Below are 23,168 nucleotides of genomic sequence, written 5' to 3' on the forward strand. Positions count from 1 at the left end.
AGCTCTGCCAGCATCAGCAAAGTAGGAGGAAGCCCTGGATTCCCAAATGTTATTGGGGGGGGGGGGGGGTTATTTCCCTCCATGGAGCTCGTAACACTCCTCTATTTCTTTGTTTTGCCGGTTTGTTTGTTTCGGTGTACCTTTTGGCACAAGTCTCCATCGACTTCTGCGGGTTTGGAGAGAGCTGCAACAATGTCCGGCTGTGACTCCGGAATCGCTCTGTGGACTCCAAGACATCAGCATGGAGGTGAGAAGATGGTTTATTAATAATAATGTAGTAATAATTTAAAAAAAAAAAAAGTTTTATTGAACTGTTTGGTAACATTCCTGCCAGTATGGATTGATTTGGGGCCGGGGTGGGCGGGGCGGGGAGAATGCAGTTAGTACCATAGAGACTTATGACCGCTGTGTGAGCGACGTGCCCAGCAACACGCGGGGTCTTGTCCCGACCTGTCCGCCGCAGGTACACGCTGCGCTCGTGCGCCCGGCCGTTACGCACAGCGGATGCACGGGCTCGATTAGTCCCAAACTTTCCAGCGGTGGCGTGGAGTTAAATTATTTCCAGGTGTCTTTGTTCAGATGCTCAGGACTCGTTCGGAAACTCCGGGGGTGAGATCATTCGAGAGGGCCGAGAGGAGGGGGCGGGGGGGTGGGTGGAATTTAAAGCATGTGTCCAAAGTAGAAAGCGAAAGTAATTTCAGTGAAAGGATGAGTGCAGCAGCCACCTCGAGCAGACCAGCGCCGGCAACGAACCAGCACGGTAGGAGCGAACAGATACTGGGGGGGGGGGGGGTCTGTCGGGTGCCTGACCGAACTGTCTTTATTCCTCTGAGACACACTCAACAATCAGATATCGCAGAAAGTCTCGGGGTGTGACGGACTCCTCCGTCACACGGTGTGTCCCCTGATAACGCATTTACACCGAGCCGAGCTGACGGGCCGCTGTGAGAGCAGGACGCGTACGCAGGATGAGTTTGGTCTGCGATTGGCAAGGAACAGAAATGTCAGAGCTTTCTCTCAGGCACGCAGAGATTTCCTAGCCGAATTATGTTGGTGTGTGTGTGTGTGTTCGGGTGCTCTGCATGGAACGGGAGATCATAGAGTCAAGTGGCCCCCAGCCGACAGCTGCCCATGTCTATTGTTTTCTTGTTTGGGGTCAATAACTTTCCTTTCCTCCCTCCCTTTATTCCTTCCTTCCTTCTTTCCTTCCTTCTTCAAATCCTAAATTGCCTTTCCATGAACACATTGTTTTTACAGCTCTAATGCATTTGGGGTGTCTGCGTTGAGGTGAGGTGCTTGTAAACCAGTATGTGCCCCAATAATATCCAATGCCATGTATTTAATTCAAATGTAATTTTGCTAGATATATTAGATAATCTACAATTACAGTTGTCAAATGTCAATATGTTTGACAATGTAAAGTCCAATGTTTATAACAATGTGATTGTTTCTCCATAATTGATCTTAAAAGTAATAATAATAATGTCAGTTATAATTGCATATTTACATTGTCAAGTGGTTACGATGAATGCATGTATGTCCCCACCCACACAGCACCCTGCAGGTCTGTCCGGTCTCATCCAGCCTCTGTGCTGGTATTGCGACTATAGAAATAATCAGAATTTTTAAAAATGATCATCAGTTCATCGTTTGACTCGCTTCTCAAGCAAACGTGCGGAACGGTTTCTGGTTCGGAGCTCTAAACTGTAAGGATGTGCTGCTCCCCTCTGGTTCCATCAGTGTAAACCCAGTATCTTTAGGGCTTTTGCACCGTTGCACGTTGGGGCTCATTTGTAGTTGTCACCTTGGAGTTTGGACAATTGTGGTGGACACTCTTTCTAGCATAAAATGCCCTCAGCACAAGGAAGGAATCAAGGAAAAATCTGACTCTGACCACAAATTCCACACAATACTGAAAGCGAAAAAGTCCCAATGGCATGGGAATCATTTGTGACAATTTGGCTTAAGATTAATCTTATCGTATAAAGAGAACGTGTTGTTTGCTGCCACTTGTTTGTTTGGATTGCGTTCAACTTGACCACTTTTACACATTAAGGTGTGTTTTGGAGAGTACAGCAGCATATGTGGTCACATGAGGCCAGTATAACGCCCTTTGTGTCGCCAGAGGAAGCTGCATGTAATTTGATCACTTTCACTCTAAGCTGCATCGTTGGTAATTTGAGACAGAAGAAGAACAAGGATGTGTGGAATAAAAATTATATCTGTTTCTATCATAGAAGAGCGTGTGTGTGTGTGTGTGTGTGTGTGTGTGTGTGTGTTCGGGTGCTCTGCATGGAACGGGAGATCATAGAGTCAAGTGGCCCCCAGCCGACAGCTGCCCATGTCTTTTGTTTTCTTGTTTGGGGTCAATAACTTTCCTTTCCTCCCTCCCTTTATTCCTTCCTTCCTTCTTTCCTTTCTTCTTCAAATCCTAAATTGCCTTTCCATGAACACATTGTTTTTACAGCTCTAATGCATTTGGGGTGTCTGCGTTGAGGTGAGGTGCTTGTAAACCAATATGTGCCCCAATAATATCCAATGCCATGTATTTAATTCAAATGTAATTTTGCTAGATATATTAGATAATCTACAATTACAGTTGTCAAATGTCAATATGTTTGACAATGTAAAGTCCAATGTTTATAACAATGTGATTGTTTCTCCATAATTGATCTTAAAAGTAATAATAATAATGTCAGTTATAATTGCATATTTACATTGTCAAGTGGTTACGATGAATGCATGTATGTCCCCACCCACACAGCACCCTGCAGGTCTGTCCGGTCTCATCCAGCCTCTGTGCTGGTATTGCGACTATAGAAATAATCAGAATTTTTAAAAATGATCATCAGTTCATCGTTTGACTCGCTTCTCAAGCAAACGTGCGGAACGGTTTCTGGTTCGGAGCTCTAAACTGTAAGGATGTGCTGCTCCCCTCTGGTTCCATCAGTGTAAACCCAGTATCTTTAGGGCTTTTGCACCGTTGCACGTTGGGGCTCATTTGTAGTTGTCACCTTGGAGTTTGGACAATTGTGGTGGACACTCTTTCTAGCATAAAATGCCCTCAGCACAAGGAAGGAATCAAGGAAAAATCTGACTCTGACCACAAATTCCACACAATACTGAAAGCGAAAAAGTCCCAATGGCATGGGAATCATTTGTGACAATTTGGCTTAAGATTAATCTTATCGTATAAAGAGAACGTGTTGTTTGCTGCCACTTGTTTGTTTGGATTGCGTTCAACTTGACCACTTTTACACATTAAGGTGTGTTTTGGAGAGTACAGCAGCATATGTGGTCACATGAGGCCAGTATAACGCCCTTTGTGTCGCCAGAGGAAGCTGCATGTAATTTGATCACTTTCACTCTAAGCTGCATCGTTGGTAATTTGAGACAGAAGAAGAACAAGGATGTGTGGAATAAAAATTATATCTGTTTCTATCATAGAAGAGCGTGTGTGTGTGTGTGTGTGTGTGTGTGTGTGTGTGTTCGGGTGCTCTGCATGGAACGGGAGATCATAGAGTCAAGTGGCCCCCAGCCGACAGCTGCCCATGTCTTTTGTTTTCTTGTTTGGGGTCAATAACTTTCCTTTCCTCCCTCCCTTTATTCCTTCCTTCCTTCTTTCCTTTCTTCTTCAAATCCTAAATTGCCTTTCCATGAACACATTGTTTTTACAGCTCTAATGCATTTGGGGTGTCTGCGTTGAGGTGAGGTGCTTGTAAACCAATATGTGCCCCAATAATATCCAATGCCATGTATTTAATTCAAATGTAATTTTGCTAGATATATTAGATAATCTACAATTACAGTTGTCAAATGTCAATATGTTTGACAATGTAAAGTCCAATGTTTATAACAATGTGATTGTTTCTCCATAATTGATCTTAAAAGTAATAATAATAATGTCAGTTATAATTGCATATTTACATTGTCAAGTGGTTACGATGAATGCATGTATGTCCCCACCCACACAGCACCCTGCAGGTCTGTCCGGTCTCATCCAGCCTCTGTGCTGGTATTGCGACTATAGAAATAATCAGAATTTTTAAAAATGATCATCAGTTCATCGTTTGACTCGCTTCTCAAGCAAACGTGCGGAACGGTTTCTGGTTCGGAGCTCTAAACTGTAAGGATGTGCTGCTCCCCTCTGGTTCCATCAGTGTAAACCCAGTATCTTTAGGGCTTTTGCACCGTTGCACGTTGGGGCTCATTTGTAGTTGTCACCTTGGAGTTTGGACAATTGTGGTGGACACTCTTTCTAGCATAAAACGCCCTCAGCACAAGGAAGGAATCAAGGAAAAATCTGACTCTGACCACAAATTCCACACAATACTGAAAGCGAAAAAGTCCCAATGGCATGGGAATCATTTGTGACAATTTGGCTTAAGATTAATCTTATCGTATAAAGAGAACGTGTTGTTTGCTGCCACTTGTTTGTTTGGATTGCGTTCAACTTGACCACTTTTACACATTAAGGTGTGTTTTGGAGAGTACAGCAGCATATGTGGTCACATGAGGCCAGTATAACGCCCTTTGTGTCGCCAGAGGAAGCTGCATGTAATTTGATCACTTTCACTCTAAGCTGCATCATTGGTAATTTGGGACAGAAGAAGAACAAGGATGTGTGGAATAAAAATTATATCTGTTTCTATCATAGAAGAGCGTGTGTGTGTGTGTGTGTGTGTGTGTGTGTGTGTGTGTGTGTGTGTGTGTGTGTCGTATTAGACTCGGTGTAGTTGCATCATAGACAGACAGAAAGATGTTTATGATGCAGCTGTTTGCTGGAGTGTCAGCAGCTGTTAGGAAATGTTCCAGGGTCTTGCTTTACACTGGCAGCATGGGGGTTTGCGAACCACCAACTTATTGCTACACCCAATAAATGTAAATGTGTTGCATTTTTGCAAAATGAATGTGGTCCTGCTATATTTTTAATTTAACATGTGCATATTGTTGCCTAACATTGTGGAGATATGTGAAATCTGTAGACGTTTGTATTTCGGTCATCATCATTTAAGTCTCAACTATGACAATTTTAAGATTTAAGGAAAAAACAAAAGATATAATCATTCATGTTTCTGATATCTACTCAACAGCAACATCTCAGACTGACTGCCAACATGTACTAAATGACAGTCTTGGTGAGCGCTAATACATCACAAGTATCTTGTTTCAAATGACATATACTTGCCTCTCAGATATATCAAATTAAAATACCAAATTGTCTAGTGAGACAAATGTATATAATGGAGAAAAAAAGATGTTATTTGAAAAATATGAAACTGATATTATTAGGTTTTAGCCATTTAGAAGCGTCAATATGGTAAAATGTTGTCATTATTTTGTGTTTTTTCTTTTACCCCTCAAGTTACTTGGTGTTTACTTTATCTGTTTTTTTGTTTTTTTTTAAAGGTACACTTAAAGGCACATGTGAGAATGTTAGTTGAAAACATTCCAAAACTAATAACTGAAATTATCAACAGTTAACGAAAAAATACCAGTTCAGACATTATAACGTCTGTACATTGTGTTGTAAGCATATCTACTGAAGTTAGCATGCTAACCAGCTGACTCCGAGTCCAGCCGGCTAGCCGCGTGGCTAACTGAGCTACGACTAACAAAAACTAGCTGCCACTCTGGTGATATGCTGCCCCCTGTTTGTCGTAGATAGACAGGTGGTCCATCCTTACACATTGGACCTTTAATTCCCAATGTGCAGTAGCCTACTCACATTTTCAATTCAGGTGAATCCCTTCCTTTTTCCTAATATAATTCATCCATTTTGTACACACTGTGATTTAGCTGACAGCAAATCAGAAAACACTGAAGAGATATCTCTTAAAAGAACATGAGGCATACTTTTTTTTTTTTTGTAAATTGTGTTGTTCAGGCATTGTGTAGGTACAATATGTTCTGATGATCCTCCCAGCCGAGGTGAGGAGAGGTGGAGTCCTGTCCTGCGGTGTGCACTCGTGTACCAACATGACGCCCCAGCACAGTTACATTAACTTTCACGTTCAATCAGAGCATCAAATCAGTGAGTTGGAGATTGTGTGGTCAAAGTGGGCTGTGGAGTTGTGGTCAAAAGTTTACATCCACTTTGAAATTTTAGTTCAGCTAACTTCAGCTGAATTGTCGGCCTTGTGGCACAGACTTATTTCCTTGGAACAGTGTTTGTTCTTCATGTGGTAAACAGTCGGATTGTCCATGTGCAATTTGAAACTGGAATGCAATCAGTCAGGACACTTATTGCGCCACATCTGGAACAGCAGCCTCTCAGCTTTTGTTGGTGTAGAACACAGATCAATGCTGAGCTCCTCAGACTTTCCCACTGTTGTGTCTGTGTCTGAGTCTAATGGCTGTTAACAAACAGGCCCTATTAGAATGGGCCCGGAATAGTCACCAGCTGTTCAAACAGAATCCAGTGTCATGTAATAATGGCTAATAATGTAATAACTCATAATGTAATCATTTCAATGTAATAAAAGTTAATAATGTAATAACTTTACATTAAGAGCCTTATTGATACTGCTCATAATGTAAAAATAGCTCATATAGTGAGAAAAGTGTTGCATTATCATTTTACCTCTGTAACTATACTTATCATGCTTTACTATCAATTGATCCGTCTGCAAGTTGGAAAATTAGTTCGATTGGTTTGCAACTAAAGTCTGCAACATAGTTGTCAGGCTTCACAGAATGGCAGGCAGGGACCCAATAGCACGACACAAAAACAGTTCAGTTGCAAAAATAGGTTTTAGTACCAAGTGAAGGCCAAACCAGGTAATTAGTCAGCAGGAGTTAGTCAGGCAGGATCAGAATCAAAATATTGAACGCTGGAGAGCCAGGTTAACACACTAGACAATCTGGCAAAGAACTGAGGGAAAAGGATCAGTAGAAATACTGAGGGGGCTGATTAGCTGATGAGGAGCAGGTGAGTAAGGGGGTGGAGCAGGTCAGGTGGATCAAACCAACAGGTAATGCAGAGCAGGGGGGAGAGGCAGGGTCTGAAATGACGTGAGAGTTAGTGTGGAGAAAACAGGAAACAGACAGATGAAAAACTAAAGTCTGGCTGAAGTTGTGACAATAGTGAGAAGATGAGTCTATGTTTGGCATAATTAGCATTAATGCCTTCGCCATCTGTAAATCTGTAGTCTCATTTATCCACCTGTTCACAACCGCCATATTTTAAAGACACGTAAATGCTTTTATATTCAGAGGTGAGGTATTAACTGAAATATTTTATGTTGTAGAACAAAATGTGAAAATGTCCTGTGTTAGCCATAGTCCTTGTTTCAGGGGTTTTACTGAATTTCGGAAGCTCCATTTTGGAATCACATTTCTGAGTAGAGGCATACAAAAAGCCAGAAGAACTTGGAGAAAAAAACTGAGAAATTTGATTTTTATTATTGCAGAAAATAAGATCCGTAGCAAACACAAGTTTCACAAGTCATACATTGTGATCAGAAAGATAATCTTCACAAATTTACACCAAGTTATGCTGCTTGTATTGTATTGTGTAGTAGGAAAATAATGTTTAAACGCCTTTATTAAATTGCCCAGTTTAAGACCAACAATAAAAAAACGGCAACATTTTGACTAGAAGGTCTTCGATCAGGTTGTATGGAAGGAAAGAGTGTTCACTTACTCATTTGAAAAGAACAATTTAAAAGTGTTTTTATTGCAGAAGTTATTATTAGATACTGTAGCAAAGAACATGCTCAATATATAAGACTATATGAGCTGTTATTACATTATGAACTGTATCAATAAGGCTCCTAATGTAAAAAGTTATTACATTATTACATTACGCGCAAAGCCCTTATTACGTTTTGCGTCCGTGATTTTATTACATTATTTGCCATTATTACATTATTAGTTGCTAAACAACCCATCAAACAGGCCACTGAGTTTTTCACATGGGGTTCTGTGTGACTTGGTTTTATTATGGGATGTGTTTCCCTACATAGTCTCTTGTTATTGTTGACAGCTGCTGTTTGAGATCAGGTTTGTGTGAGAGGTGACAGACCCAACAGCACGCCCCAGAACCGCTCAACAACATGTCTCTCTGCTGCGCTCATCTTTTCTTTTCATCAGTGAAGAGGTGAAACGACACGGAACAAAACTGGCGTGACAAAGATGTATCAGAATAGGCACTGACTTCTTCTTTTTCCTCCCCTTTTATTCCTTTTCCCTTACCTCTCTTGTCTTTTCTTTTTGTCCTCTCCTCTCCAGTGTGAGTCTGGATGGTCACAGTGGCAGCATGACATCATGGAAATGCAAAGCCCGACTCTTTCTCCTAGTAAGTGACACCCGGCAACAAAGTGTAATGTGCAGTCTAATACAAACAAGGAATGATGTGCACTGAAGTCGTTTGAATATTATGTGCTATTATGTATATCCAACATGCTTTCTAACAATCTATAAACTGTTTCAAACAAACCTTGAACACTGCTGTTTAATTTTTGTCTGCCAGGTGCTCCTGAGCACGATCGACCTGTCATACGGGAACTGTATGGAATACTTCAATGTGGATAAATGGGTACATTTTTTTTCTTTCAATCTTTTTCCTTTTTTTGCCAGACATCGGCAAAATGAAAATGTGATGACCACAAAGTCTCCTTCTGTGACCTTTCTCAGAGGTTCGGCTGTAGTAGCTGTCTGTCGGAATAGCTTTCTATCAGGGTGTCTCTAACAACAGGACATGCTGTCTGCCTCTGTCACTTTTTCGAATGCTGCTAATGTGGGAACCGAAGAAAGAAACTGCCTAATTCTGCAGCTAGTGGCTAAAAATGTGCCACATTGTCAAAATAATGACTCAAAAGGCACCTTGTAACCTAACAGTTTTTCAAACGCCAAGATATAAAAAGATATAAAGACCCAAACCAAGATATTCGTCTCACAATACAATTGGTTTCTGCTAAAGACCTACCTCTTAGAAAGACCCAATAATCAGACTCGTGTATTGATAACTGGCAAACCCCTGTACACTGCTTGACGTAACTAAGTTTTCTTAAGCTTCTCACAGCATTTCATTGTGATTGGGAACACAATAATTATAATATAGTTATGCAACGTTTTTGATTTAACACTGATGCCTTTATAGCAAATTAGGCCTATTTCTATATAGTTTTTGCAGTTATTCTTAATGCCTGTTACTGGGTCAGAATCTGAATGTCAAAATAGTGAGGAGAGGGTTTAAGGATGTGTTGAGGAGTCAATGCTCTGAAGTCTGGTGGTAGGGCAGCGTATAAAATAGCGTATTTTTTCAAGTTGGCCTTGCTAAAGAGCTATATTGTCCTCTTGACTTATTATTTGTGAAAATGTAACACCAGGGAATGTTGACAAAAAAAAAAAAAAGCTATTATTACAAAGTAACTGAATTTGTTAGCTGGACAGATGAATGGTAATGTTGCTAAAACAAAGTTTGCTTCGGTACACCATTATCATATTACAATTATGAATCTTTTAAATAGATGCACCGCCTCAGCGCTATGTATCCTGAAAAAAGCTGTGTCTAAAAACATGTTTGTTGCTGCTTTAAGGAATGACAAACTAGAGATTAATAATTGATATCATCCGTTTGTCTTCTGTTCCACTTTCAAGACAGGAAACATAACCCAGGTCATCACCCTCGTTGAGCCAGAGGATCACCAGGTAATTTATTAAAGCAACACGCAAAAAGTGATCCGTTGAGATTCATTGTTTGTGAATGCATTTTGTTTAACGAGAACTGTACTGTGTTGAAATTGGCTAAGTTCACGCTTTCCAATGCAGGACACAGTGGAGTGTTCTTTGGAGAGAGCAGCTAGAGAAAACAAAACAAGTGCGAGGTCATATGAGTCCATACTTTACGACTGCTTCAGGATTGTGAGTAAACAGGCAAGGTTCTACGTCTCACATTTCATCCCTTGTTTAAGGTCCAATTTGTAAGAAAAGTTGATTTTTGAGTCTCATTCCCCACTCCTCAAGTACTGATGTATTGGGATGGTTAGGGTTAGGGTAAGGGGGGACCTTTAAAGTGAAGGCCAAGCTAATGAATGTATTTGATAAATCAGCTGTTTCCTTTTCCTCCACAGGGAAAACCAGTAAACCTATACACTGAAAAGTGTAAAGGGAACACTTCTGGGACAATGCCTTTCTATCAGTTCATGTGCCTGACGCTTGCAGCCATCAAACACAAATACCCAGGTATCACTCATACTGATGCTGCTGCAAAGTGAGCAGCTAAAACTGCTGGGACAACTGGGAGATTCAACAACAGCTGTTTGTCTAAAAAATCCTGTTGTAGTATATATTTTTTAATTTTGCAGTGAAAACAGTACCAACGCTAAACACCAAAGTGTTGATAGAATGGCACAATTCATCAATTTTGCTTTTCTTTTATCACAGACGTAGAGATCGAAGCTGAACAATGCGAATACGGTGAGTATACAAGCTGCATTGTGAGTGTATGGCTGTGATATGTGATGTGTCTGTTGAAAAGGGTTTCTGTGTGAATGTGTGCGTGTGTGTTTGTATTTTGTCTGTGTAGACGCGTGACTGCCTGCAACAAAACGTTGCACAGTCGACTGTTACTGCTGTGTCGAGCGTTTATTTTGATTAAACCGCACATGCTTGAGTGATTTTACAGTTTGTTGCAGTTACAGTTCATGGCCTTCACTGATACAATCTTGATTATTAAATCTTTTGTTTAGATACTACATGCAAGTTCCTTTCAGGAGGACCATCTACAGGTAAGTTACACCTTTCATTTAGAAGTGCTTGAGGTGCTCCTTGGTGCTGTGCATTTGAAATCCCAGAAATAATGCCCAAAGACTAGTTCATAGTGACATATTCCACATGTACAGAGAACCATGGATACATATGTAACCTTAAGCTTAATCTTTTATGGTCATAATGATAAAACAAATTTATGTAGACATGTGTATTTTCAGTGTAAAATAATGATGATAATAATTATTATTCAAGTTTGTCATCTTGGTAAATGCTAACAGCTAGCTAAACAATTAGCATAGATTTGTGAGAAAAAGCTAAAATTAGCATGCATTTTCAACCCTGCTAGTGACAGGGTTGCAAAAACATAGCAAATATCAAATGGGAAATGTAATACAAAAAAATCCTTTTATGCCTGAGATGAGCCAAGGAAGCTTTTTATAGTTTAATACCTATTATTGATGAATATGTAACAGAAAACAGTAAAATAGAAGGTTATTTTTTTTTGAAAATTCCAAAGCCCAAATGTCATCCAATTCTGGAATGACCCAAATAATGAAACGGGAGTTACTGGCAGGTTGGATGGACTGTCAGGAGATGACGGTGAGAGTTTTCAGACTGTCCAGAGACGCTGAGAGCTGAGCAGGGAGATGCTGGAGAATCTGAACACAAAGGAGGAAAAAAAGCACAAGCATGAGTCTAGATCCAATTTCAGACAAAAAGTTGCTGTAGCAAAAACACATAGCAACAAAAATAATTCACTGAGGGAGATGAGCTTGATTATATTCACCACTCATGACAGTAATTGACTCTAAAAGTCAAAGAATCAAGTAATGGAAAGATTGAATTTCAACCAACACAATTAAAACATATTTAGTTACAAATTCAACATGCTTTAGTTTCCTGTACCTTTGAATACTGCTTTTCAAAGTCTACAAATATGAATAATAACATAGTATTTCTGCATCAGCAACACCAAGAACACTGCCAGAAAGAACAGTGGTGACACCCATGAAGACAACAACAGAACTACCACCAACAACAAATCTCACACAGAGCAATGGTAATCTATATGAGTCAAACTTTAGTTTAAAAGCATTATTATGATGAAAGCGGCACTTCTAATATTGACCATATTTTCGTTTTCGAGTTGAAATCATTTTCAATGGGAGTGCTAGCAGCACTACTATGATAGCATCAAAATCACTATTTTTAAAACACTAAGAAGGCTCGACTCAATATGAAGTTAGTCTCAGTCTATTAATATTTATGATAACATAGTATTCCTGCATCAATCCATAGTGTAAGATTTTATTACTAACTAATTGGCTGACTGCCTACTTGCAGGGTTAAATCAATCAACAACACTGCCATTAGCACAACCAGAAAGAACAACATCAGCAGTAGCACCAAAAGTGACACAACCATCATCATCACCACCAACAACAGCAACGACAACAACAGAACTACCACCAACAACAATAAACTTCACACACATCACTGGTAAGTTAAATTGAACTTCACACAGGCATATTCAAATATGAATGTTATGGTTAACTACAGATTTCTTTATTTCAAATAATGTACTCAAACATAGCTTCTGTCCTGAGTCTGACTCAGTGATTCTCAAACATTTTTAAAGCAAAAAAAAAAGTACAACTTAGGCTTTCTTGTTAATGTATTTGAGTCAAACTTAAGTTTAAAAGCATAATTATGACGAAAGCGCCACTTTTAATATTGACCATATTTTTGTTTTCGAGTCTAAATCATTTTCAATGGGAGTGTTAGCGGCACTACTATGATAGCATCAAAATCACTATTTTTAAAACGCTAAGAAGGCTCAAGAAAATTATGAGACTTTGCTGATAGTCTCAGTCTATTAATATTTATGATAACATAGTATTCCTGCATCCATCCATACTGTAAGATTTTAATACTAACTAATTGGCTGACTGCCTACTTGCAGGGTTAAATCAATCAACAACACTGCCATTAGCACAACCAGAAAGAACAACATCAGCAGTACCACCAAAAGTGACACAACCATCATCATCACCACCAACAACAGCAACGACAACAACAGAACTACCACCAACAACAATAAACTTCACACACATCACTGGTAAGTTAAATTGAACTTCACACAGGCATATTCAAATATGAATGTTATGGTTAACTACAGATTTCTTTATTTCAAATAATGTACTCAAACATAGCTTCTGTCCTGAGTCTGACTCAGTGATTCTCAAACATTTTTAAAGCAAAAAAAAAAGTACAACTTAGGCTTTCTTGTTAATGTATTTGAGTCAAACTTTAGTTTAAAAGCATAATTATGACGAAAGCGCCACTTTTAATATTGACCATATTTTTGTTTAACTGCCATTAGCACAACCAGAAAGAACAACATCAGCAGTACCACCAAAAGTGACACAACCATCATCATCACCACCAACAACAGCAACGACAACAACAGAACTACCACAAATTACAATAAACTCCACACAGAGCAATGGTAAGCTAAACTGAACATGATACACTCAAACATTGCTTCTGTCTCTAGTTTAACTCAGTGGTTCTCAAACCTTTTTAAGTGATTGACCCCATATCAGACACAAATAAGACCCTGTCATGTCATATTCACTCCAGCCCCGTTTCACACTGGCACTTTTTAGCCCCATTTTTAGCACATTTTCAGGAGACAACCCCACAAACTTAGGGCTAACCATGCTAACAGCTTTATTAGGGTGCACTTACACTTGGCCCCGTTTTCTCCGTACTCACATTGCGCTGGCTGGAACAGGGCCTGAGCACATTTACCTGTCGTACATACGTCATCATGCCGTAGCGCGGCAGCTGCACAATGAGAACGACGCGGGACATGACAAACTTTTTGTGGCACTAATTTGTGTTGTTTTGGTCATAGATGGCCCTCTCACATTCCTGGATTTCTTGATTTCACAAGGCAGTGTAAAACACTTGATTGTACTTCATGTTCACATCGTGCACGTGTGCTTGTGCTTACGCTTGTGTGTGAGCAACCGCACTGTGTCAAAGCACACATCTTCCAACTGTGCCAGGGCCAAATGGTAGCAGGGTACAGAGCACTCACACTAGTCAACCAAACTGAACTGTGCAAAGTACATATTTCTTAGTGTGAGTGCACCCTTAGCCTGGGGCTAAATGTAGTAAGAAAAGCACTATTGTGTTACTTATGGATGGAATTGTAGTGAAAATAATTTATTCCCCTTTTTGCTGGAGAGCCCCTGGAACCCTCTCAAGGAACCTCTGGGTCCCACAACACTATTTTTGAGAACCACTGACTTAACTGAAGGGCTTAATTAGTGCTATAAGAATATTAAAATGCAGGTTATTATGACAATAATTATAACACAATTTGGCACAATGTTTTCCATACAGAAGTTCAAGGAAGCTGCTATGCATTCTTTATAGGGGGGAAGAAAGCTAATCAGACAAGCAAACCCACCGGCCCTTATGCTCCAGGTCTTTTCTCTCTTCAAGCAGAAATGGAGAGCCTAAGTCTTCAATTTGTGAGGCTTGTCCAAGCATGTTTTTGAGTGCTCCTTCTTGTTTGATGATAAAGATTTTCCCCCAGTTGCCTCTAGCTGAGCAATGAAACCATACAGCACTCAAAAACTAACGCAAATATGCAATTTATGCTCACACCGTAAAGTATTTTCTAACAGCACATTCTGGTCTTACAAGACTGAGGACTTAATTTGGTTTGGCAAAGGAAATGTCCCACCTTCCACAAAGAGCAGCCCACAGTCGCTTCCTTCTCTTTGGCTTGAGGTTAGATTTTAACCTGTAAAGTCTGCTACCTCTCTTCTCTTTGTTGACACATACCCTTTTACATTCATTTATCACTGTTCTCTCTGCATGTCCTGTAGAGGTAAGAACTTTAGCCCGAGCCCGAGCCCGAGCCCGACCCGGCCCGAAATTCGGGACACTAAACACTAAACTAAGGAATACTTATTGTAAATAAATAATTTGGATAAAACAGAGAAGGCGGCGCTGTAGGGTAATTGCTATATAACTACTACTAAACAGGAGGCGCAGAGCAAGAGCACGCTTTGCGCACGGCTTTGCGGACATTTCGTGAACGTAATCTTGAAATTTCGGGTTTGCTTCGGGCTCGGGCCTGCAAATCAAGTTAATTGGTCGGGCTCGGGCTGGGTCGGGCTTTAATGCCTGCGGGCCTGGGTCGGGTCGGGCTGGATTTTTTAGGCCCGATCTTACCTCTAATGTCCTGCATGTAACACTTTGTGCATATACAGTATGAATCCATGGTTTTCCAATGGTTTAAAGGTACTGAAGAGACTCAACTTATAGATAAAGTGTGTCGTTTTGGGTTGACATGATTATACAGTTGATAATGGCAATGTTGCCTTAACCTCTGGGTATTCGAACAGACACTGCACTGAAAGAAATGCATGACTGTAGTTTACTTGTCATTGTCGTACGTATGTCTGAAATTGTAGTCAATCAACTTTGGTTGTTTTTTTTCATCTTTCCACAGCAGAAAAAACATTTTCCAATGAAAAAGGTAAGCTTTTCCCTCAATTAATTGTTTATTGGGGTTGATACAAATATATTTCAGCTTGTGGTAAGTTGAAATGTCAGAAAGGTGAAAGTGTCAGACTGCATGATTTGTTTGATCAAAAGTCTAAGGTTTTAGTTAAAAAGAGAAGAGACTTTTGCAGGATGTCCCTAATAAATTATTTGTTGTTAGTGCTGGCTGTTAATTTTGTTGTCATGTGATTGGAGAGTTTACAAGACTGAAAATGAGTCTTTAATGACTTTTTAATCAGTACACATCTGCTTTTATATATATATATATATGTATATATATATATGTATATGTGTGTATATATATATATATATATATATATATATATATATATATATATATATATATATACATACACACCTGTTTCAAGGAGGTATGTCAAATGTGGAAAGCATACAAACAAAATGGATCCCTCAGCAGTATTATGTGAGAAAGATTATTGTTAAACATGCATTAAACAGTGATGGGAATGTTTTTGTTAGAATGTGTTGTTCTCTCTGCTCATTGTGTTGGATTCTGGAGTAATTCATCCTGCCAGATGCCTGTACTGTGGTACTGTAGATGTAGTTTTGATGTTTTTGTTGGGTAACATTAATGGAACCTTTCTCTGATCTCTCCTTGACCAGAAAACTTAGCCCTGAAGATATTTTCAGTGATATCCGCAAGCCTCAATGTGGCCGCACTCATGGTGTTTCTTTATCAACGCGGGAGCAACCCGAGGTTGAGTCACGAGTCAGTGAGTATGAGCAAATTCTTTTTTGTTGTTTTGTAACGGTTCATGCATGATTGCCACTGATGAAACTGATTCTGATTAATTTAATGTTCATCAGACCACAGATCAGGCACAAATTAGGCGTTTCCAGGGGCTTCACTGATTACTGTACAATTGTTCAGCTTGATAAGTCACATATTTTCCTGAAACTGAATCATAATTTAAGATGAAAATAAATTCTGTTAATCCTCCAGCTCTTCTGCATAACTCAGTGACTTGGTTAGCCTTGTAGTGATCACGGCTATTAATTTTAGAGCTTGAATAAATCTTTGTTAGCGTGATTTTTTTCTCAGTGAGTCGACAAGTAGTAACTTCATACCTACTGAAAATATTGTCTTTGACGGCTGTCTAGTGGTTTAACTCCTTGCCTTGAATGAACCCTTGCTCCTGCTGCACAACGCAGTTGACCTAACAAGAAAAATGTGTAATTTCTTCCCCAGGTTGCAACCTATGTGACGGATCGGGCCTCATTAGAAGCTCAGCTGGTGACAGAGTTGAAGGTATTGCAGTAGAACTATGCTTTGTGTGTGTTTTTCCAACCTGGCTCACAGGCCTGTTTCCTGAGACCGGGACCTCTCCCTCTTCCCCCAGAGCTGATGTTGTAACATTCTGGACTCACTTTTGTTTAGCTGTGCTATTGTAATTTATGATTCATAGAACTGTCACCATGTTTATGTTTCAGAGGGCACTTTAGAGGCACTTTTAAGATTTACCGTAGTTTCGTTTTCAGGCAAGCTCATTTTCAATGGCGTGCTGGGGCACTTTTACGCAACGGACAGGGGAAACACAGGGACTATATATATATATATATATATATATATATATATATATATATATATATATATATATATATATATATATATATATATATATATATATACACACGCACACACACACACACACACACAAGCAACAGGTGAAGGTGATCAGGGCGGAGACAGACAATCAGGGAGAAGGACGAAACAGACGCAGGGGAGGGAGATCTGGTAAATCTTCAAAGTGCCTCTTTCATCATAATTATACTTTTACACAAAGGTTTGACCCATATACATTCACAAATAAAGCCTCGGTTGCTTTTTGGCAAGAGTTTCACTTTAACACAAGGGGTAAAGATGAAACTATGTAGGAGTGATGTTTAACCAATGTACAAGTCAAACTCACATTAACTGCAATTAATTATTAATAGACAGGAAGGGGAGAGATCTACACTGCAGCATTCTTTCCCATGATCAGAGAAAGAACACTTTTGTTAGCAGTGGAGAGCTACAAATCTCATGAATATTAGCCATTCACTACATTGTCTGAGCTTTATGTTACCAATCTCTAACATGTTAAAGTGTACCAAACTTTGAAAAGCAGTCCAAATCAAAACTGCAGAACCAGATTTATCATCTTCTTAACACACTCTAATGTATAGAATTGATGAAATTACCCTTGAAGATAGGAACTTTGTATGAAAAATTAATGTCAAGTACTACATGTCATGTACCTCTGTGACTGACCAAGTGTTCATGACAAGAATATAGAAACGAAGCAGACAAAATTGTTTTCCTTGAAAGTTGGGAGATGTAATCTGTACATGGCTTTACTTGGGGATTTCAACCCACAACCCCGTTTCAAGCTGCTGCTGGCATTAGAAACATATCCACCTTTAGTAAAAAAACAAAAAAAACAACAAGAAAAACATACGCAACTCAGAATTGACTTCATGGGTGAGCCCTCAGTGCAGACTGAAGATTTTGAAGAACAACTAAAAACGATAAAAATTGTACGTAGCATTTACTCAGGTGAATGATGCATCTCTGTGTGCATCTGCTGTTGGCTGTAAGAAAGTCAGTCAGTGTATCAGTAATCCTAATCTTCAAGTGCCTCCCAATGTTTTTTCCAGTCACTGTTGATGATTTTGATATCTATACGATGGACCGGCACTAAATGTAGTGCCAACTTCAACCGTTCCCACGTCATGTATCCAAGTGAGTGGGAGTTTAGTGGAGTCACCAGCAAATTCCTGCGCACTTACATTGTGAAAACATTACAAGCTACACATGTTAACACTGTCCTGGTGAGCGTGTTGAGACTTAGCTCGAAGCACAAGGACAGCCTCGCAGGGCTGCTGGCGTGGCTGTTAACTCTAATGTTGAGCTGCAGACATCGAGGTGTTCAAGGTGCACAGCGCCAAACATGGCAAGTGTATACAGAGCTGAAATGTCAGCAGTGCAGCCTCTTAGCAAATACAGATGAAAGAAAAGAGGATAAACAACACACGAGGCACCAGACACCATTGTACATTTTATTTTATGGCACTTTTTCTTGGACATGTATCTGCATATTCCAGTCGCCAGCCTCATACAAATAAATCCAACCCTAGTTGAATTTGACCAGAGCTCCAGATTGTGCTTTTTTCCCAGTACGAGAAGGGACATTTTTAAATTCTTGGCAGTCTGGAATGCATAGATGACATTTGTTTATGGATCAACATTTATCTCTCTCCCTTTCTTTGTCACACAGCCCACTGAGCTGGATCCCATCTCCTCATATTCACCACTCACACCGAATGGCTTTCATGTTGGAAATGAAGAGTAGGGGTTTCTGGCACAACTTAACCTACCCCAAAGGTGCATGGAAGAGAAAATGAAATCATGCGCCGAGGACTCAGAACGCTGCCTCTGTATATTCTTCATACAACAACAAGCTATTGAATATGTGAAAGCTTCAGGGTGCAAGGAGGATGAGCTCTACACTGGCTGGCAACAGGACAGGGGACCTGCACGGCTGTGGTTCGCAGTAATGTGGTGCCATCATTCAGGAGGATAAACTCTCAAATGAAGCTTCACTTCAGATGTGAAGAGGAGTGAGAGAGATCAAGCTGCAACATGCCACTTCATCCCGTGTTGCATTCTCATCTCATCAGGATGAGTATTGCATTACCCCTGCACGTCAAAAAGAAATTGAGTGCAACGTCAGATGACTAGGGGCTACTTGGTATTTGTTTCAGTCCCATGCTTGTTTTCACCAATCCAACAGAGTTGCTCAGACAGAAATGCTAGTTCAGGGATTATTTAAGAGGGTTTCCTTCTTTTCTTCTTTTATTGTTCGTTTATGCACAACACATGAAACAATTATGCTGTGATATAATTGTTGGATATATAGATCAGGACACGCGAGACCTGCCTGTTGTTGGGATGTAGAGAACATCCCATACTTCTCAACATGGAGAGAATCTGTACAGTTGCATGCAGTTACTGTGTTACAACTCTTATACGGCATGATATACGAGCTATGAATAACAAACACATTACAGCCTGAGCGTCCAAAATGTCTGTGCAGTCACTCACTTTTTCTGGGATTCAACCGTCCACATTCACAAGCATATGTATGCATGTAAAGTAAGCTGCATGAGGAAAGCAGGAAATGCCCAAGGCCTCTATTGCTTCATAAATCACAGCCATTTTTAATTTTCTCTTTAATGAGCCATACACATACCTTTGAATGGTGGTGAAAAAAATGCTTAATGTATTACTCTGGGTTTCCTGTCTGTAATAGCACTGGTGTCCATTGGGAACTCAGTTTTTGGTTGTGTTTATTTTTTGTTGTTGACATGCTAGTCATGCACCTAACAAAAAAAAGATTTTGAGATGCATCTGTGGCTGAGTTTTAGAGACATGTTATTATATTTTTTTTTATGTATTAGCCTTAGGGAGTGAGCTAGCCTGCTATGATAAGATACTCTGCAGTATTAGAATGTTAAAAGGGACAAATCAGTTCAACATCATAACCAGTTTTTCAGTAGCTGAGAAACATAATGAAAGTTGATGTGAAATGGTATTTAATAGTTATCCTGGAAGGGTTCTCATTAATACAAGCATCGTAAAGGGAAGGTTGTATTGTAAATAGAGCATCAACCATAATGTTCTTATATTTCGTAGACATGTTTTAAATTACTCTCAAATATACCCAATCTAACACACAATAACTTTTGTATGACTTCCACATGTATTACAACATTCTAAAGACCTGTTTCAACCGTCCAAATACATTATATAATACCATGATAATAACATTTAAAGGTCCAGTCTGTCAGCTTCAGGGTAAAACATTGGCACAAAGGGAATATGATATTCATACTTATGTTTTTATTAGTGCATAATTAATGAAATTAAAGGTTGCTCAGTTTTCATTACGCTTGAAGGAGATCTGTAACATCACCCATAGATGCAACTTTATCCTACACACCTTTAATAATCCTAAAAATACTGCATTTTATTTTGTGTTACATCCCATTTGCTAATCATTATTTTCGATATAATGTGGGATCACAGACTTGCCCTGCTTGTCATGGGCTCTTTACGGTGTTTAAGTGCATTTTATCCAGGTTTAACCATAAACAAGTGTGATGCCCTGCTTTTATATATTTTTTTTATCATTTGGTTTATTTATGGTGTTTTTAACTAAAAAGGATTGTTATAGCGTGTCTCACTGTCTGTGTATAGAAAGATTGTTTTACACACATAACTAGGATGAATGTACTTGTGCATACTGCTTAGTTGTGGATAAGATAATGACTGAAGTGTCAGAGCTGCCCTGGTGGCAGCACTATTCTCATTGGCTGACATTAATCTCAATGGTTGGATCCTGTACTTAAGAATTAAGGTTGTAAATTACCAATAGAATCACAAAATTTCCAACATCGCTTAATTTAAAATTGGCCAGTTACCTAGCTTCCACTCTCTGGTCGATCCACTGAAGTTTTACTGTGTTAACTGTTAACGTGTGTAGTAATTGTTCCATGTGACCGATTGTGCATATCAGGAGTTACTGCATATGCTCACATGAAAGACAAAATGTTTTCCTGCACCGATCAGGCATAACATTATGACCACCTGCCTAATATTGTGCATGTCCCCCTTTTGCTGCCAAAAAAAGCCCTGACCCATTGAGGCATGGACTCCACTAGACGCCTGAAGGTGTGCTGTGGTATCTGGCACCAAGATGTTAGCAGCAGATCCTTTAAGTCCTGTAAGTTTCGAGGTGGGGCCTCCATGGATCGGACTTGTTTATCCAGCACATCCAACAGATGCTCGCTTGGATCGAAATCTGGGGAATATTCAGTTTGTGTTTGTGCTCCTCAAACCATTCCTGAACCACTTTTGCTTTGTGGAACTGCCCATCATCCTGCTGAAAGAGGCCACAGCCATCAGGGAATAGGGTATCATAGGGTGTTCATGGTCTGCAACAATGCTTATGTAGGTGGTACATGTCAGAGTAGCATCCACATGGATGGCAGGACCCAAGGTTTCCCAGCAGAACATTGCCCAAAGCATCACACCACCAACTTGTCTTCTTGCCATAGTGCATCCTGGTCCCATGTGTTCCACAGCTAAGCGACAAAGAATGAAGCGATGACGAGATAATCGGTGTTACTCACTTCACCTGTCAGTGGTCATGATGTTATACCTGATTCAGGTCAGATTTCAGAGAGATAAAAATGGATTCCCCATTATCATGTTTTGAACAGTACACTGAACATCGAAGCTGTGCTTGGGCTCTGTTTGCCTTATTTAATGCATGCAGCATTTTAAAAAAAAATGCTTGTATTTTGAATTTTGTGAAGAAATATTTCGATGTTAAACACTGTATGTAAAATGTAATGTGATCGCAAACTTCCTCAAACTATTCTGACAGAATACAATTTCGTTGGTTAAAAAAAATAAATAAAATTGACACTTGCACATCGTTGTTAGCGTAGCATGCAGTGTGTTACCTTTAGTATCAAAAAATGACATTCAAGCACAGAGCAATGGACTCCACCCCGTCCCTCAGTACTTTCTGCTGTAGTGTCTTTTTTAATATTACCACAGCGGGCAACAAAGTGGTGCGCTTTTAATTTAAAAACAGTACCTTCAAAATGTGAATAAAGCCTGACATGTTCAGATTTTTTGTTGTTTTGTTTGTTTGTTTGTTTGTTTGTTTTGTTAGCGGACTCATTTTCTAAACTTGAAACAACTTAAATCATTGTATAGGCAATTTAGAGATGGGGAGGTCTCAATTTGCACATCATGCTACAATCTGCTCAAAAACATGTATTCCTTAAAAAGGAATACATGTGTATTTCTACAAAGTGTTACATAGAGCCCATGTTAGAGACAGTAGCTGATAAAGTTTCAGTTGAAATTCATAATTCACATAATACCATTTCACAGCAGCGAAATCGCACTTTCTTGCACAGTCTTGTAAAATCCCATATTGGGTTTAACATATCAAACATAAAGAGCATACAGCAGAGCAAAGCCTAGTAATCCCCAAACAAGTCTCACTGATGTATGCCTTCCTGGCTGAGAATCAGGTCCAGCACTCAAGATCTTTTCTGAGACCACACAAGTTAGTTATTAGTTCCTGAGAGCCACCAACTGCTCGGAACATCACATGGTGACAGTGACATGCAACTCGATAGTGTCAGCCAAAGGTCAAAAAGAATACTGACCTGAATTCATTGTTGTGTACAGTGTTGTGTCACGGTTTTAGTAAGGGGAGGACCCAAATGCAGATACACACACAGGGGGCAGCACATGGGGGAACAAATAAAAAGTGAGCTTTATTATTAAAAAAAAGGGAATCTAGACATAAAAAGCTAGTCCAAAAAGAAGCACCTAAAAAGCTCAAACAAAGTACAAAGAAAAAGTAAAGTTCAAATCAAAAAGAGAAGCAAGAAACCAAAACCAGAAACTTACCAAATGGGGGACCAAAAGGGGTATCATGGAACCAGACAGACGGACGGCGTGACAGGGAACATCACGGAGCAAACTGACAAACACGTGAGGGAGAACGAAGACTGTATACACAGGCACACTGAGGAGGGGATCAGGAAGAGGTGAGGTAACGAACTGAAGAGCACTGAGAGGGAAAAACACACAGTAGAAACTGAAAAGCAAGCAGAGAAACACAAGGGCATGGTTTCAAAATGAAAGCACGAGAAGAAGACACTGAATTATAACAGACCTTCCCAACAGCCTCAGCTGTACTTTATGCTTAGAGCTAATTGACAAATGTTTGCATTGCTAATATGCTAAACCAACATGCATGTGGTAAATGTAAAAC

General features: G+C 39.7%; 1 protein-coding gene across 12 annotated transcripts; it reads left to right on the plus strand.

The window, feature by feature from the left end:
- The first annotated feature begins 116 nt into the window (after positions 1-116).
- Positions 117-21,029, plus strand: LOC119013698 (mucin-2-like). Of its 12 annotated transcripts, none has more exons than XM_037088470.1 (16): positions 117-247; positions 8,233-8,299; positions 8,474-8,539; positions 9,604-9,654; positions 9,775-9,879; positions 10,077-10,188; positions 10,390-10,422; positions 10,695-10,733; positions 11,684-11,776; positions 12,061-12,216; positions 12,680-12,835; positions 13,100-13,225; positions 15,251-15,277; positions 15,928-16,037; positions 16,514-16,573; positions 18,582-21,029. In XM_037088470.1, exons 2-16 carry the CDS (start codon positions 8,261-8,263, stop codon positions 18,654-18,656), a joined length of 1,248 nt encoding a protein of 415 aa, XP_036944365.1. In that variant the 5' UTR covers positions 117-247; positions 8,233-8,260; the 3' UTR covers positions 18,657-21,029. The 12 variants fall into 12 exon arrangements, with proteins under 12 accessions (XP_036944365.1, XP_036944363.1, XP_036944366.1 ...); XM_037088468.1 differs by lacking the exon at positions 117-247 and adding an exon at positions 666-760; XM_037088471.1 differs by lacking the exon at positions 117-247 and adding an exon at positions 666-760 and having other exon boundaries at positions 15,254-15,277.
- Positions 21,030-23,168: the final 2,139 nt, after the last annotated feature.

Source organism: Acanthopagrus latus, chromosome 23 (genome assembly GCF_904848185.1).
Source record: "Acanthopagrus latus isolate v.2019 chromosome 23, fAcaLat1.1, whole genome shotgun sequence".
Classification (NCBI taxonomy): domain Eukaryota; kingdom Metazoa; phylum Chordata; class Actinopteri; order Spariformes; family Sparidae; genus Acanthopagrus; species Acanthopagrus latus.

What these genes read in the sequence shown, in the direction of transcription:
- LOC119013698 (XM_037088470.1), top strand. Translation starts at nt 8,261, where the DNA reads ATGACATCATGGAAATGCAAAGCCCGACTCTTTCTCCTA. An exon ending in AAGCCCGACTCTTTCTCCTA is followed by an intron (nt 8,300 to 8,473) that starts GTAAGTGACACC and finishes TTTGTCTGCCAG; the next exon opens with GTGCTCCTGAGCACGATCGA. An exon ending in AAACTCCACACAGAGCAATG is followed by an intron (nt 13,226 to 15,250) that starts GTAAGCTAAACT and finishes ATCTTTCCACAG; the next exon opens with CAGAAAAAACATTTTCCAAT.